The sequence below is a fragment of the Castor canadensis genome, chromosome 13 (assembly GCF_047511655.1).
Source record: "Castor canadensis chromosome 13, mCasCan1.hap1v2, whole genome shotgun sequence".
NCBI classification, from domain to species: domain Eukaryota; kingdom Metazoa; phylum Chordata; class Mammalia; order Rodentia; family Castoridae; genus Castor; species Castor canadensis.
Window position 1 is genome coordinate 90,156,121 of NC_133398.1, and position 17,229 is coordinate 90,173,349.

Here is a 17,229-nt window from a genome sequence, read left to right on the forward strand (position 1 = left end):
TAACAAAGGAATACATCATCTGTAAAGTTAGAGAAGGACGTTCAGAGGGCATCCCGGGGCAATAACAGTACCATAAGGGACGACTAGTGCTAATGTTTGGAGGGAAAATTTATGCTGAGGCCGCAAAAGTATAGGAAATTTTAAATGAGGAATTTAGACCACAGTGACGTCCATTTTGCTATTTCTGGGATTGTAACTTTGAAATAACAATTAGCTTATGACAGTTGGGTCGGTCAGGCCCAAGGTGTAAGGTGGGGCTGGGAACCAGGCTTGAGCAAAGCACCGTTGCCCCCTCCCACGCCTGGGATGAGCGATCCCATCCTGTGGCCTCTCACCCTTCCCCCCTTCCTGTGTATGCACGCCTGTGAGCGTTTATTTTTCCTCTCATCCATTTTGAGGAAGTGGCTGGGGGCGGCAGTCATTGCCACGTGTGGCTGGCGGCCTAGGATGTGCTGGGTCCTCTCTATGGATTATCTTAGCTATGGTAGGCTTCCTGCTGTGTCCAGGAGCTGGGGTGGCAGCCACAGTTTTTCGTAAGCGATTTGTCTCCCAAAGAGGGCTGGTAAACTAGTTGGAATAACTTAAGTCATAAGATACCATGCTACAAGTTTTTCATGGGAAGTCAGGATCCCAGTAAGCCCAGGGAGGGAAGACAGAGATAAAGGACAAGGCGAGACCAGGGAGGGAGCAGGACGGGTGTATTTTCCAAACTCACTGAAGGAAGCCCACAGCTATTTAGAACTGCTTGGGAAAGGGGAAGAAGAGGCTGAGTGTTGGGGAAAAGAGAGTTTCCAGGCTCAATGCATGAGGGATTATTGATCATCCCTGCTGTCCAGGTCGATCCTGCCCAAAGGCAGTACTGGAGCACTGGAAGCAAGGAGTGACCTCCACTCTCGGGCCACGGAAACTATGAAGGAAGCAGGAGAGATCTGATTGTCTGTTTGCCACAGACATGACTGGAGGTGTCTGAGACATAGCCACCTTTGGAACCTCAGGGCAGGTCAGGAAGTTGCGTCTCCAGCCTTTGGGTGACACCAAGGCAATGCCCTGGCCAGAATACCTTTTTTGGCTTGAAGACAAACTTTCTTTTCCACTGGCTGTTTTCGGACCTCCTTTTAAGCAGGTCAGATCTTGAGTGAGAGAGAGTTAGAGTTTAAGGAGAGGAAAAAAGAAAAGAGCCTTGGTGCCCTGAAGTCGGGTTCTGCCCATGTGGCATTGGCAGTGTGGTATAATCCCCACCCCCACCTGGCATCTGAGTTTCCTCAGATTGCCTGCTGTTCAGCTGTAGTGAGCTCAGAGCTTTTCCTTAGTTTCCCAAGGGAGAAACCCTCCTTAACAAGACAGAAAGAAGAGAGAGAGGGGGTCGGTCTGAGAGTTCCACCGTAGCTAGGCCGTGGTGAGGGGTCTCTCCTGGAAAACAGACTCCATTGGAGTGCCAGATGCTCATGGTCACATTCCTAGGCAGCCTTTCCCAGTTTGGCACAATTTATACCGACCTTGGTTCAGAAGAGATTGGGTCCTTTCGTGGTCGCCAAAATGTTACGTGCCAGTGTCGAGGGTGCTTTCCTTCACAGGCCAGAGAACTGGCTCGTGAGGCAGCTGAATGATGAGCCAAAGCTGGTATTGGAAGTAGGACTTATTAGGCAGAAAGGAAAGGCTAGAGCTAGAGCACTGCAGCGGAGCCTGGAAAGCCAGTGGCTCGCTGCTCAGGTGAAGGCTGGAGTTTTTATGAACATTTTAACTCTTGAGTTAGGTGGATTTTCCTCATTGGCCATGGATTCACGGGCTTTCTCAGGTGAACTGGTTTGGTTAGCACCTTTATTGGGGGAGGGGAAACAATCTTGAGAGCATTTTGCTCATCAGCCCTGTGGCAGATCTGCATCTCTCCTTTAGGATGCAGGAATGTAGGCCTCCATCTCCTCAGGATGTAGAAATGATATTGTCCTCCATGGGGGATGGGATATTCATCTGCCTTAGGTCTCTAGACCCAACATTTCACCAGAGCACCTGAGTCAGCACAAGATAAACCATGTCATGAAGAAACAGTTTGCAAATGTAATATGGTACTCTGAGTGACAATTAGTGACCTTGATAGGTTTCTGTATTGAGCACAGGAATCTTTAATGATACTCTGGTTCACAGTCACACCAAGTCCTGTGTGTGCCCGCAATTGTAGGCCAGTTAATGCTGAACCCTGTACGTGTTAGAAAGAGCCATCCTGAATCTTTCAGGAAGTAACACTGGTTAGATCAAAAAGAATTAACCTAGAAGGTAACACCCACGCACAGGAAATCAATGTGAGTCAATGCCCTGTATAGCTATCCTTATCTCAACCAGCAAAACCCCTTGTTCCTTCCTATTATTGCTTATACTCTCTCTACAACAAAATTAGAGATAAGGGCAAAATAGTTTCTGCTGGGTATTGAGGGGGGGGAGCGGGAGGGGGTGGAGTGGGTGGTAAGGGAGGGGGTGGGGGCAGGGGGGAGAAAATGAACCAAGCCTTGTATGCACATATGAATAATAAAAGAAAAATGAAAAAAAAAAAAAACAGTCTACATGACCTATGTATTTCTCAGGAGTTGAGCTTTGTACTGAGCTGTCGAACTGGAATGTGGGAAAGTGAGCATTTACACTGCTGAGAGAGAAGCCCTTTGTACTTACTCTTGCAGGCCAGGAGCAAAGGAAGCCAGCAATTCCCCTTTGTAGACCTGCTCAGTCAGCTCCTTAGGATGCCACTGCCTCTTTGTTTAAGTTCCTGTGTGCTAGTCTACCACCTACAGCTTGTGTGTTTGTGAGAAGTTTATTTCATTGAAGTTTTCACTTGATCTCTTAGCTGTCTGAGGTCAGGAACTTCATGTTTCATTGTTTTTACAGCACCTGAGTTCCTTCTGTGTGTGGAATGTAGTGACCCTGTGGTGCTTTGAACTGCTGAAGGGTATGTCCCAAGTTAGAAGCTAAGTGCAGCATTCATGCTGGGCTCTGAAAGCCCTGCAACTCAGAAAAGGCAGCTGTGTGGTAGAGAGAGTATGGCACAGTCAGAAATGTGAGTCTGGCTTCTAGGTCCAGACTCTAGTGCCAAACTACTGTGCAGTTTGGTCCACAGCAGGCAGGCAGTCAAGTCACCTCTTAGCTTACCCATTTGCAAAGCAAATATAATATGATACTCTTTATAGCTCTGACACTTGCTGAAATGCTCTTAAATTCTAGGCAGAAGACTAGGTACATCCCAACAGCAATTATTTGACAACTGGTGTCCTCCAGAGTCAATGTTGACACCACCCAGAGTTAGTTCAAACTCTACAAGATGAGGAGCTCAAGCCCAGAAAATTCCTTTCACCCACAATGTCCTCCCCCATTCACCCACAATTCTGCCTGAATGGCTCTAAATACAGGGTTATCTGCCACCTCCCTTGGGTTTGCTAATTTGCCAGAATGACTCAGGGGTATCAGGAAAGCTGGGCTTACTATTATGGTTTTATTATAAAAGATACAACTCAGGAACGGCCAAATGATAAGAGATCTGTATGCTGGTGGTAGGGCCGGACAGGAGGATTTGTCCTCATGGAGTCTGGATGCTACCTATGCTCACCAGCTGGAAAACTCACTGAGCCTTGTGGTCCAGAGTTTTTATCTGGATTTCAATATGGAGGTGTGGAGGGGGTAGAGTTCAGCTCTCCAGTCCCTGGTAGTCAGCACCCCTTTGTAACCTTCCCAACATCTATCACCTCAGCATAAACACAGGTTTGGTCCAAAGAGCTTGTTAATAAGAAAAGACATTCCTAACACTCAGGAAATTCCAGGGGTTTTAGGAGCTCTGTGCCAGTAGCCAGTGCCAAAGACCAAATTATATATATAAATATATATAATTATTCTATGGATTACAGTCTTTAAAATCTTGTAAATCAGTAAAGTTCACCTATTTTAGAACAAGTAACAAATCTTTAGTCTCTATCAATTGATTTTTTTCCACAGTCATTTAATAATTGAAAACCTACATATTGCTGTGTCATAAATTCCTGATTTGGAGAAAAGTGCCTGAAACAGGAAAGAGAGGGTCCATGTGTCTCACTGAAATAGATTTGGGAGCTCAGCAGGGAAGCACTTTGTGCCCAGACACATCCATAAGTACTTATCCTTTTGCTTTCTTTCAACAAAGGAGCCAGTGTATCAACCAGATGAAAGAGGTGAAGGAGCAGTGTGAAGAGAGGATAGAAGAGGTCACCAAAAGGAGAAATGATGCTGTAGCTTCCAGAAGCCTAGGTGAAAAAAACAACCATCAGCAGGTAATCTGGGAGCTGTTCAGGTGCTTTGTTCCTTGTATCTACTGATGTGCTCTGTCTTGGCTGTCCCCTGCGGGTGTGGTTCCCTGATATGCCACAGAGCAAAGCCTGGTCCTGGGATCCCTGGACTCCAACCAGGTGTGTGGGCCTCCAGGCCCAGTGCCCAAGCTCAGGGCTTCATGGGAATTCCTTTGAAGTCAACAGCTGCCCTGATGTTTACCTTTTTGAGGTCATTGAGGCCTGTGGAGATGCTGGATACTGTGGGCAGGGCCTGCCTGGTCAGTGAGAGAGCAGATCAGCCTCCCATGTACCACCATGGCCCAGGAAGCTACTGCTTGGAACCTTTTGGAAGATCTCTGTTTGATGTTTAAAAAAACAGAGCAGATAATTCACATATCCCATGATTTATTTATATAAATTTTATAGTTCAGTGGTTTTGGTATATGCACAAAGGCATTCAACTATCAGTACAATTGATTTTAGAATATTTTCCTGCAGAAGAAACCCTCATTTACCCGACAGCCATAAACAATCACTAATCTACTTTTTGTATATGTAGATTTGCCTTATTTGGATGTTTCCTGTCAGTGGAATCACATAGTGTAATATATGGACTTTTGTGTGTGACTTCTTTCACTTAGTTTAGTAGTTTTAGGGTTCATCCATGTTGTAGCCTCTGTTGGGACCTCATTCCTTTTTTATGGCTAAAGAATACTATGTTGAATACTCTGTTGCATGGATACCACACATTTTCTTTACTCATTTTCAGTTGGTAGTCATTTGGGTTTCCACACTTTGGGGCTATTATGAATAATGCTGCTATGAACATTTGTGTATGCGTTTTTGTGTGGATATGTTTTCATTTCTGTTGGTTAATAATGAGGAGATAGATTGCTGGATCCTATGGTAATCTATATTTAACTATTGAAAAAAAAAATGCCACACTATTTTCTACAGTGGTCACACCATGAGGCATTGACACCAGCAGGTTATGAAGACCTTCTGTAACTCTTTGTTGTTACTGTTTATCTTTTCCTTGTGGCTGTGAAATGATACCTACAAACGATGGTTTCGATTTGCATTTCCATAATAACTAATGATGTTGGGCATCTTTTCACAAATTTTATTTATCATTTGTAGATCTTCTTTGGAGAAATATCTGATCATATCATTTGCCAATTTTAATTGACTTAAATTGTAAGAGTCCTTTATATGTATTCCATATATCCAGTATCATAAAGATTTGCAAATTTTTTCAAATCTGTGGGTTGTGTTTACACTTTATGGATGATATTGAGATATATATATATATTTACTGGGGTTTGAACTCAGGGCCTCACACTTGCTAGGCAGGTGCTTTACCACTTGAGCTATATTTTCTTCTGAGGGTTTTATAGTTCTTAGATCTTACATTTATGCCTGTGAACCATTTTGGCTTAATACAATTTCTGTTTATGGTGTGAGGTAGGATTTCAACCTCAATGTTTTTTGTGTGGACATTAAATTGTTTGGTACCCATTGTTGAAAAAAAAGACTAGTCTTTCCTCCACTGAATTATATTGGCACCCTGGTTAAATAATAGTTTACTGTGTGGGAGATTGCTTTTAGACTCTCAGATCTGCTACACTGATCTGTTGTCCCACCACCGCCCCCTGCAGTACTAGGGTTTGAACTCAGGGCCTACACCTTGAGCCACTCCACCAGCCCTTTTTTGTGAAGGGTTTTTCAAGATAGGGGTCTCACAAACTATTTGCCTGGGCTGACTTCAAACCACAATCCACTTGATCTCTGCCTTCTTAGTAGCTCAGATTACAGGCATGAGTCACTGGCTCCAGGCTCCACTGATCTGTTGTTTATACTATTTCACTACCAGTCTTGACTGCTGGAGCTTTGTAGTGAGTCTTCCAACTTGGCTGTTCATTTTCAAGATTTTTTGGCTCTTCTGCAACCCCTGATTTTTCCATATGAATTTTAGGATTGGCTTGTCAGTTTCTTCAACAAAGAAAGCCAGGTAGGATTTTCTTTTCTTTTTTCCAACTTTGCTCCCTTTCCTCTATCCTAGGCCTCTTCTTCCCCATTTTCTTTTACCTCCTAGGTTTCTTCTCCCTCCTCTTCTAGTTCTGTGGCCTCTTGCTCCTCCAATCTGGGGGTTTCTTTTTCCTTCCATTCTGAAGACTCTTTCTCCTGAGTCTCTAAGTTCTTCATCTCTGGCCTAGCAACTTTTACCTCTGATAAATAGGCAAGTAAAGTTATCACTTGCTGTTTTTCCAGCCTCATGCTTTGAGTCTTATCAGAGTCTTACCTTAGTTAGTGGGTTTGGACACAGCTCAGTGGTAGAGCACTTGCCTATCACGTGTGAGGCCCTGTATTCCACCCCAAGAGTCACTACTGTGCCCTCACCAGTAAGGAAACCAGCTCTCCACAGAGCAAGACTCCGTCTACTGTGCAGCTTCATTCAGCACCTGGGGAAGACAGGATCCAGCCTGGAGACAAGCAGCAAGCAAAGGGAGGAATGAGTGTTCTGAGAAAGTCTTGATTTTTCACTTCTGAAGGATAATTTTGCATGGCACAGAATTCTAGATTGCTGAGTTCCTCTCACACTTGCATAATTTTTGAGATGTCAGCTTGTGTTTCTTGAAAGAGAAAGTAGTTTTTTTCCCCTTTGGCTTCTTCAGGAGTTTTCTTTATGGTTTTCTGTAGTTTGAAAATGATAGGCCTAGATATGGGTTTCTTAGCATTTAGCCTGCTTGGTGTTCTCTGAGCTTCCTGGACCTATGGTTTTTTCATTTGACATAAGTTTGAGGGAAATTCTCATTCTTCTCATTCCAGATTTTTTTGCCCTTTTCTGACTCTTAGTTTGATTTCGTATTACTACCTTTTGTAGTTGTCCCACAGTACTTGAAGGTTCTGTTTTGTTCTTCGCAGGTCTTTCTTCTGTTTTTCAGCTCAGGTTTCTATCTAAAGATGCTCTAGCTCAGAAAATCTTTGCTCCATTGTGTCCAGTCCAGTAATAAGCTCATCAAAGACTTTCTTAATTTGCTTCAGTAGTTTTGATCTCTAGCATTTCTTTTTGCTTTTTTCTTCTTAAAATTCCCATCTCTCTGTCTGTCTGTTCTTGCCTGCTGTCTACTTTATTCATTAGAGCCCTTCACATATTAATCATGGTTGTTTTAAATTCTTGGTCTGTTAAGTCTGACATTCCTGCCATGTCTGGTTCTGATGCTTCCTCTTTTTCCCTCTGGATTATGTTTTTTGCCTTGTAGAATACCTTCTAATTTTTTCTTTGTAACTGGACATAACATACTGGGTAAAAGGCACTGTTGTAAATAGGTCTTTTGTAAAGCATTGGAAATGTGTGATGAAGGGGAGCATTCTGTGGTTCTAGGAATAGTTCTTCTAGTGAGTCTGTGCCCCCAAGCTGTGGCCTTCAGAGATGCTTCTACCTACTCCTCCCCCAAGTCAGTTAGCCACTGATGATACCCCAGCAGCTTAGTTCACTTTGTTAAAGAGGAACCAATGCTCTCTGGCATATTTCAAAATATTTCCTTTTCCCCTCCCACTGCCAACCCCTCAAGGTTTCTCTAACATTCACTGTGAGAAACTGTGAGCTTCTAGAAGTAAAACAAAAGTTTTACTGTGGTTGGGACCCTTGAACCTTTTAACTTCAGCTTGTCCGCACTGAGGCTCCAGCAGGTTATAAATTACAATTCAGATTTCTATGCCTCAATACTAATTGTGGTGTCTGCTTATCAGTCTCTGCTTTCATAAGTAAGCCATGCCTCCGTGTTCTGTCTCCAATCTTAGGACCAGGGCTTTGCTCTGCGTGTGCACTTCTCTTACGAATCCATGAAGAATTGATGTTTTTTTCAGTCTGTTTGGCTATTTACTCGTTGTTAGGACTTCTAAGCCCTGCGTGAGGAACTAGAAACCAGAAGTCTTTTTTCTTAATAATGGTGTTGAAAGGTGTAAATGCCCTTCTGCACAGTTTTAGCTGCTTTCCCATATATTTTGGTAGGTTGTGTTACTGTTTCCATTTGTCTCAAAGTATCTTTCTGATTTGCTTTGTGATTTCTTATCTGACCCATTGGTTATTTAGGAGTATGTTGTTTCCATAAATTTGCAAATTTCTCTTTCAATCTTGTACTGATTATAGTTTTCATCACATATGATGGGAGAACATGCTGTGTATGATTTCATTTAAGTTCATTGAGGCTTGCTGTGTGGCCTACTCTATGCCTGTGTTGGAGAACATTCCATGTGCACTTGAGAAGATTGTGTATTTTCTGCTTGTTGGGTTGAGTGTTGTATAGATGTTTGTTCAGTCTAGGTGGTTTATTGTGGAGTTTGTCTTCTCTGTTGATTTTTCTGTCTAGTTTGTAATCTGTGTTCATTCTTTTCTAGGAGGCCTGAATTTAACATCATGCCTGATGTTAAACCATGAACAGGATGTATTGTGGTGTTTCTTATGGTTTCAGTATGCTTAAGGGTATCGTGCTGCATTGTACTGTGTGAGATCCTCGTGACGGTTTTGGTCACAGCCCTTATCTGGCCATCTTGTGTTTCTGTTTCAGCCCTTAGCCCTCAGTGAGCCGCAGCCCAGACTGAAGGAAGCAGGCCTGCTACAGGCCCAAGTGTCACAAGGAAAAGTACATGAGCCCAGTAATGGCAAGTCCCCAACACCAGCCCCTAGTTCTGAGGTGGTTTTGGATTTGAAAAGACAAGGGAAGAAAAGTAAGTGGAGCGTGGCAGTTTCTTTTATGTTGTATCTTCTCACATTGTACAGGTAGTGGCAGTCATGCTTTCTGGTCCACACAGCTACTGTACAGGCAGTGTGTAGCTAGAGGTGGCTGAGGAGCTTGGCAGGGGGGCTGGCAGGTGCAGGTGTCTCTCTCAGCTACTGGAATGGGGCCACAGGTCTCCTTCTCTGTCTTACTGTCAATAATCCTGTATAAGCTAAGCTAAGTGCTTCATTCTTCAGGAGCTATGTGGTATATGTTCAGACTATGCTTTTATTCAGGATATCAAGGAGATGGTGGGACGATGGGGTGGGGATGGACCCCAGGTAGCCTTCATGGGTGGCCAGTATGGCCCCAGTTTGTCTCAAACAGATGACCATCAGACAGCTCAGCACTACAGCCTCTTCTATTTGCAGACTGTAAGGATACTTTGATGCAGATCCCTTTTGAGGTCACCAATTCAGCTCCCAGCTGCTGCCCATGTAGCCCACCCCATCCCCTTTCCTTGGGTACACTCTGGGAATTTGTTTCAATTAAAATGCTGTTGAAGTCACAGCTAACCATTCTGTGCACAGAGGAAACCAGTGAGATCCTGGTTGTCAGTGAAGAGGAGCCCCAAAGAAACAGTCTGCAGCTGCTCCAGGAGCCAGGCCAAGAACAGGCTGCAGCAGACAGACCTGTGGGCAGAAGAGGCTTTGGGGGTGCTAGAGAACTTGGCCAAACCACTCTGGTGCCAGCTGCTTTGTTGGAGAATCCTAAAAACCAGGAGCCTGAAGACCCTGAGCGGGACCAACTTATTATCCGTGACAGCCAAGAGGAGCAGGATGCTACTGAGGGAGGTATGTGGGGCTCCACGGGTTGCCCATGGCTCCTTTCTACCAGGCACTCCGTCCTCTCCAGCTTGTAACACTGGATGTGTCTCTTAAATTTTACCAGTTTGTGATTTGGTAGTTGTTTTTTTTTTTAAATCAGTTATCATGTGGGAGTTAGGACAGTATACACTGTAGCACTTTAGGTTTCAGAAATAAATATTAACAGGAAGTCCAGGGGATTGCAAATGTCCAATCTTGACATGGCTGCTTAACAGCAGGCAGGCCATCCCCAGGTGTCTTTGTTTCTCCACCTCATGTGGTGTCTGGTTGAATGGAGATAGTGCCTGGTAGAAAGGAGCCCATGGGCAACCCATGGAGCCTCACCATACCTCCATATAAAGGACTGAAGAAACGAAGAAATGGGGAGATGTTAGGGCATATTTCAGCACCAAAGAAAAGTGTAACATGAATCCCATTTGTTTTTGTTTTACAAAATAGCAGGAATCTGAGATCAACAGAATATCTGGGATCTATTTCAGTGCTTAAAGATATGGAAAGTTTCCATCCCACCTGAACTGGGAGCATGGATGCAGACCTGACACCTATGCTCTGGGATGGACTAATAGCAGTAGTCGGGGGGAATGTATTTATTTGCAGAATCTAACTTGTGCTTCAGTCTCTTTCAGAATAATGTGTCCTCTGAAGCCCCAGTTAGAGTTGCATTGTTAGCCTCCTGCTAAGCATCACTGCTCAGGGCTCTGCTCTTCATACCTGTCCAGCAACAAGATGCTCATGGGCAGGAAACCACACTCCGTGGTTCATCCCATAGCTCTGAGTTGTCTGACCACTGAGCACAAGGGTAGCAGCTAAAGATGCACCTGAGGTAGTACAAGGGTTGCATTATGCACCTTCCAGATGGATTGTAATAAACCTACTGGGCCCACAGGTGAAACAGGACTGTGCTGTTCCACCTCAGGTTATAAGTGCAGAAAAACAGAGTAGATTTTCCAGGCATGCATGCTTCAAAGAAAAGTTTTCATCCGCCCCCCCCCCCCCCCGCCATTTACATGCATAAAATGTTTAAGTTAGACCTTTTCAGTATCTTGACTGCATTCTCCTGATCTTCTTTTCTGGCTGCTGTTCTCTGTAGGATGGGCCTGGTATTGGATGACCCAGTTATGTATATAGAATGGACAGTTTTATTCTTTGGTGCACAACAGCAACTCCCTTCTCTCTTGGAGTAGTGAGCCATCTTAAGGAGATGCTGTGCTTACCAAGAGACTTGTTTCCTAAAAAACTGTACTTTTGACTTTCAGTTGTTTCTTTAAAAAAACTGGAATTTTTGTTAGTTAGTTTCTGTATTTCCAACCTGGATTATGACCTTTTGTTTTGATGGGAGTGGGGTTTGAACTCTGCTTTGTGCTTGCAAAGCAGGTGCTCTACCAGAGATGGGGCCTCACTATGTTGCCCAGGCTGGCCTCAAACAAATCCTCCTACTGCAGCCTCTTGAGTGCTAGAATTACACGTATGTACCACTGCAACTTTTTTGTGTAGTACTGGGGTGATTGAACTCAGGGTTTCTCAATATGCTAAGCAAGTGTTCTACCACTGAGCTACATCCTGAGTTGCTTGGGTCGTGTGTGTGTGTGTGTGTGTGTGTGTGTGTGTGTGTGTGTGTGTGTGTGTTCACAGCTTAAGCAGAACACCCCTGCATGGCATTTGTACTGGAAGCAGGCACAAGTCCTTACTTTCAGAGAGGTAACAATGACTGATCATTGAAGGATGACTGAGGTAACCCCCAGTGGCTTATGTTTATTTTACCTGCTGGTTTTACAGGGAAAAACCAACCAAAACTGAGAAATGAATACAACATGGATGAAAATGAGGCAGAATCTGAAACAGACAAGCAGGCAGCCCTTGCGGGGAATGACAAGAATTTAAATGGTAAGTATCTCTGTAAATGCTGCTTCTGTTTCTGGTTCCTCCTTGAACTCATGTTAACAGATCTCATCCTATTCCTGTATCTTGCCATTTAAAAAACATTTTTTCATTTCTACCTTTCTGGACTGCATTGAGAATATTTCAGTATTCTTCCAGTTTTCAAAGTTTTCTTTCCAGATTGTAGGAGTCTGGAAAGATTTTATTTTCATTTTTATCTTATTTTACCTTTTTATTTTTTTTCAGTATGTGTACTGATTGAACCCAGTGCCTCACCCTTGCAAGGCAAGTGCTGTATGATTTGAGATAGGCCCTCAGTCCTTTTTTACTGCTTTATTTTGCCCTTGAGATAAGATCTTGATGACTGCCCAGGCCAGGCTGCCCTCATCCCTCCTGAGGATGCCACCACACAGGTTTTTTTTGAGGACCAAATTACAGTTGCATCCACAAGATAGTAGTTTGTTATTTGAATTGAGGGCACTACAGATTCATGACCTCTTTAAAGAAAACCTTTTTTTTTCCTTTTGATAAGATAATGTGAATCCAAGTTACAAACTGTAATCATCTGGTGGCTAGAAACAGTCTAGGCCACACACAGCTTGCTGTCCCATTTTCATTGCAGGTTTATATACCATTACCTTTAAAACAGGGATGTGAGCCTTTGGGATTTCAGCTGTATGTGTGGGTTCTGTGCTTGACCTCCCAACCTGTGGTAAAGCTTGAATTTTTGAACCCTGCTCACCTGTGAGGGGTGAAGGGAAATGCTGATACCTTCAGGTGTCAGCTAAAATCCTCAGGGTCAAAGCCAGCTTTGATGCTTAGTTATATACCTTTAGGAGTTGTCACTTTCTCTCACTTTTGGCCTCCCAGATGCATTCTTTTGTAACCAGATGAACAATTTTTCATGTTTTTTTTTTTTTTTTAATTTTTGGCTTTTCACTTTTAAACAATTCAGACTTAAAAAAAATAGTAAAAGGGATTTCCATATATTCTTCATTTAGTTTCCTCAAATGTTAACAGATGCAATTGTATAGTTGTCCAAATAAATATTGATACAGTGCTATTACCCAGTTCATAGACTGTTCAGGTTTAATATATGTCCAACTAATGTCCATTCTTGATCCAGGATTGTAGACTGCATTTACTGTTGTACTCCTTTCATGTCCTTTAACGTGGTGCCTTTTCTGTGTTCATCACTCATGCTTTTATAAACTCTTGTTAATGGCTTTTTGAAGTATATGGTGCAGTTGTTTAGTAGAAAGTTCCTCATTTTGATTTGTGTGATTCAGTAATGCATTCTTAGAAAATATCTTTCATATTTAACCAGGACAGCATGTCAGTTGTTTCAACTGACAGTTTAATGTTTCTAGAAATCTAAATCCTAACTTGATTTTTAAATTATTTTCCTGGACTTCTTAGGATAAAAGGCAAAAGGTTAACACATCAGCAGGGAGAATTTTAAGCAAACAAGGCCTCTTCATCTTTTCGTTCTTTGTATATAATTACTCCACTTGTCTTTTGATCATTGAAGAATATTCTGCCTAGTCTTGTCACTATCTTACATCTTGCTTAATAATCTTGTAATTGAGCTTGGTGTCCTTCTAAATGTCTGACTTTGCAGTGAAACAAAGTGTGGTCTTTCATCTCTACACCGATTTGACCTTGTGCAGAGTTTTAAACAAAGTGAGGAGGTAGGCAAGGTATGTCTTTTAAGTTGAAGAAACGTCACCAACACCTTCAACATTACTTTAAGATTATATAATTTAAATAGTTAAGACCTTGCTTACTCCAGGGAAATTAGATGAAAAAGATATTAGCTCCAACTTTAAAAAGATACTACAGCAGTCATTTAAGTTACTAACCTTTTAACATGCAGTAGTTACAAAGTACAGGTTTTAAGTTTTATTTGTGACACGCTTTTTATGTCATTTATGTCAAAGCATAGAGTTAAGTCCTGTTGGTAAATGCAATAGACCTAAATTCTGTACAGAAAGCTTTGGAGTAGCTGGGGACTGGTGGTTCACACCTGTAATCCTAGCTACGGAGGAGGCAGAGATCAGAAGGATCACAGTTTAAAGCCAGTCCTATCTTGAAAAAAAAACCTATCACAAAACAAGGGCTGATGAATTAGCTCAAGGTATAGGCCCTAAGTTCAAACCCCAGTACTGCAAAAAAAAAAAAAAAAAAAAAGACAAAACTTTGGAGTAGCACATGCGCCCCTAAGCTGCAGATAGAAGGCCCTGAGGAGGTGTGCCTTGGAGGCGGACTTGCCATGAGGTCACATGGCATGAGTCAGGGACTGTATTAATTCACTGTTTTTAACAATTATGGATGTTTTAGGGATTTTAGCTTTGTTTCATGACATATTGTTGGCCATACATCTAGTCTGTTTTGATATCTTACCCTTGATTAGGAATGCAATTACAAATCAGTGCTGCTACAAGGAGACATAGTCCTTAGTTTGTAAAAGCTTATGCAAAATGGAACCTAACTGGGCTGGTTTCTCAAAATGTTTAATACTAAAATATTATGTTTTTTTTTTTCCTTTTTAAGTTTTTAATGCTGAAGATCAGAAGAGACACACCATAAATTTACTTGATCAACATGGAAAGCAGAATCATACACTCTAAATCAAGCTGGAATCACATATTTCATGCCAGGACTGAACAGATAACTACAAAATATTCATGAGTGACTTGACTACTCAAAACTGTGAAACGTGCTAATGAGTAAAATGTACATTTAAAGATGATTATTGTGGGATTTCAGTATGTAGTTCATGTAGAAAAATGGGAGTTTTAGTTTTTTGGGGGTACTTTTTAAAGTATCTGTAATAGGATGGCAAACTTGGTCAAATTTTTGCTAACAGGTATTTCATGAGCAGGTCAACACCAAAAACAGAAAATAAGTTCTAGTATTGTGACAGTAGCACTTCTTTATTCTGGAATAGAGCTTTGTGTTTAAAAAAAAAAAAAGAAAAGGCAGTTGTAGGAGAGTTCATCTGATATGAAGGAGAGATCAACTATGTAACAAAGAACTCTGGGTTCCTTCTGGAGTCTTCTCCACATGTTATGCCAAGTGCTAGTGCCAGCCGTTGTCTTTCACTGGTACACAGAGTGATGAATGTTCTCCTGCACTCACTCCTGATTCTGACAATCAATGACCTCGAGCACTGACTGTTAGCAGAAACATCACTAGCAACAATTTTAAACAAGCCTCAATACAAAGCTGATTTTTAACAAATGCTTGCATAATGTCTCTAGTTGTTCTTATTATACAGTTAAGTGACTTACAATTTGAATACTTGTGGTTTATACCTACTTTCAGATGTGTGGGCAACGTGAAATATTATGTACGCATTATCAAGAAAAGCAACAAAATAGAGCTGACACCTGTGCGCATAGGAGAACATGGACAGCATTATGAGGAAAGACCTGTTCTTTATTACTGGAGGAAAAAAAAAAATGTGTGTTGAATGGCATATACAGTGTTAGAAATTGGGGATGTTTAGAAATGCAAGAAGTGTAATACTACCTGTTTTGGTTATAGTTGATACACTTAACTCATGGTAAGTAACTCAAAACTGATTTAAAAGTCAAAGTTCAGTAATGATAATGACATTTGGTTTGACTTGAATTAGTTCTCAATTCTGATGGTAAATAGGCTCTTAGTTCTTGCAAGCTCACATTTTGCCACTTTTCATTGAAGCTTTCTAAAGGGTCACTGGGCCAATTCTTAGGATTTGAGACACAGATGGCTCAGGAATCATTTGGGTGAACTCCTTGTTCTCAGGGAGGGGCCCAGACGTCCTGGAGCTTCTGGCAGGTGAGCTGTGGCACCTGGACTCAGGAGGGCATGCCAACACTGGTGTCCTGAAGTTACCAAAGGCAGGACCTGTTTGTGTTGTGACAGTCTTCAACTTGAATGTTCTTTGTGTATATCCTTTTATCCAATCACTAAGATTTAACTTTTCCACCCAAAAGAAGCAACCAAGTGTTCAGGGTACGGTATGAAATTATCTTTGTAAGACTTTAGTCAAGTCCTTTACCTTTTTGTGCCTAGACTTAGAGTTGACATGAATTCTCTTTCTCAGTTTAAAGAAATCTCTATCTCATGTTTAATTAGTGTACATAGAGTTGCTGAGATCAAGTACCCTTAATTCAACCTTTAAAACTATTTTCAGTTTTTAGCTGTTTTTCCTTCATCTCCCTGTTAGACCCCCACAGTCAGCTTTCTCACTGTGAATAAGGATGATAGTTTGCCTTAAACCTTTTGTGGAATGAAATGTGATATCAGTCTAATAAATTTTAAAAAATAACTACACTGCTTTCTCACTTAGCTCTAATAGTCCTTATGGAAGAGTTCTGTTGTAAGCTTGGTTTATCCATCTCAAAACTGTAGTGAAATGACAATGGTGGGACTTCTAGGGTGATGGATCATGTCTGCCTTTTTCCAGAATGGAAATATTCACCTGACTCCCCCCAGATCTGTATTACCAAATTTAATATCAGAGAATCAGTTAAAGGTGTTTGGTGATCTTAACCAACAGTCTGCAACTATATTTTTTCCTGTAAAAAAAGAGCAATCTTGATGTAACAAACTCCTTGGTCTGGATATTTGAGAGGGGCTCATTCTTGTCTATGATCAAAGCATCACACTTTCCTTGAAAGTTGTCTGGTGCTCAGGTTTTAAAGAGAAGTTGCAGATATTGCATCTAATTCAGAGAGCTGTGGGACAGTGACTTCACCCAAAAGCTGATGCTGGAATGTGAGGGTGATCTGCCTGCGACATGTCACCCCATTGATTGCTAGGGTTGATTCGGCTGATCTAGCTGGCTAGCCGGGTGTCCCCTTCCTCCCTCACTGCTCCATGTGCGTCCCTCCCGAAGCTGCTCGCTTGGTCAAAGAGGACAACCATCCCCGATAGAGGAGGACCGTTCTTCGGTCAAGGGCACATGAGTAGCTGTGCTCCCCTGCTAGAACCTCCAAACAAGCTCTCAAAAGCTGATGCTGTTTAAAGTGGAAGACAGTATTAGCAGAGTACTGTAAATATTCTACAGTGTAAATGAATGAACAAGTGTTGGGTTCTGTATCAGAAAGAACATTTCATCTCTTCAAAAGCAACTTTGGCGGGTGCAAGGATAACAAGGATAATGAAATATTCAGTCGTCCCAAGTTTTACATTATAGTCCCTCACATGTGTAAGTAACCAGTTCTAGCTCTTCTACTCTCCTTACATTTGGAGGCATCTGATATAACAACCTGTGTTTAGACTAATACTCAAATACCAAATTCCTCTGCACCCTCAGGCATTCCGTGTTCTCACCATGAGGTCTTTACACCTCTCAGTCCCAGAGTCCTAGGGACTTTACCTACTCTATTCAGTTTCTACCTAGAATGGCTCATTGCCACTTGTCCTTAACTTTGTTAAGTCTTAGAAGATGAAGTCCCTTTCCTCACATTC

The 17,229-nt window shown here is 42.1% G+C and overlaps 1 protein-coding gene across 3 annotated transcripts in view; it reads left to right on the forward strand.

The window, feature by feature from the left end:
* Golm1 (golgi membrane protein 1) overlaps positions 1–16,084 on the forward strand; it is a 62,479-nt gene extending 46,395 nt beyond the window's left edge. For all 3 annotated transcript variants that reach the window (XM_074052240.1, XM_074052241.1, XM_020183172.2), the window contains exons 6-10: positions 4,157–4,283; positions 8,852–9,011; positions 9,592–9,855; positions 11,665–11,772; positions 14,320–16,084. In XM_074052240.1, coding sequence (XP_073908341.1) covers positions 4,157–4,283; positions 8,852–9,011; positions 9,592–9,855; positions 11,665–11,772; positions 14,320–14,396 — 736 coding nt within the window. In that variant the 3' untranslated portion in view covers positions 14,397–16,084. The remainder of the gene's footprint in view (positions 1–4,156; positions 4,284–8,851; positions 9,012–9,591; positions 9,856–11,664; positions 11,773–14,319) is intronic.
* The last annotated feature ends 1,145 nt before the right edge of the window (positions 16,085–17,229 follow it).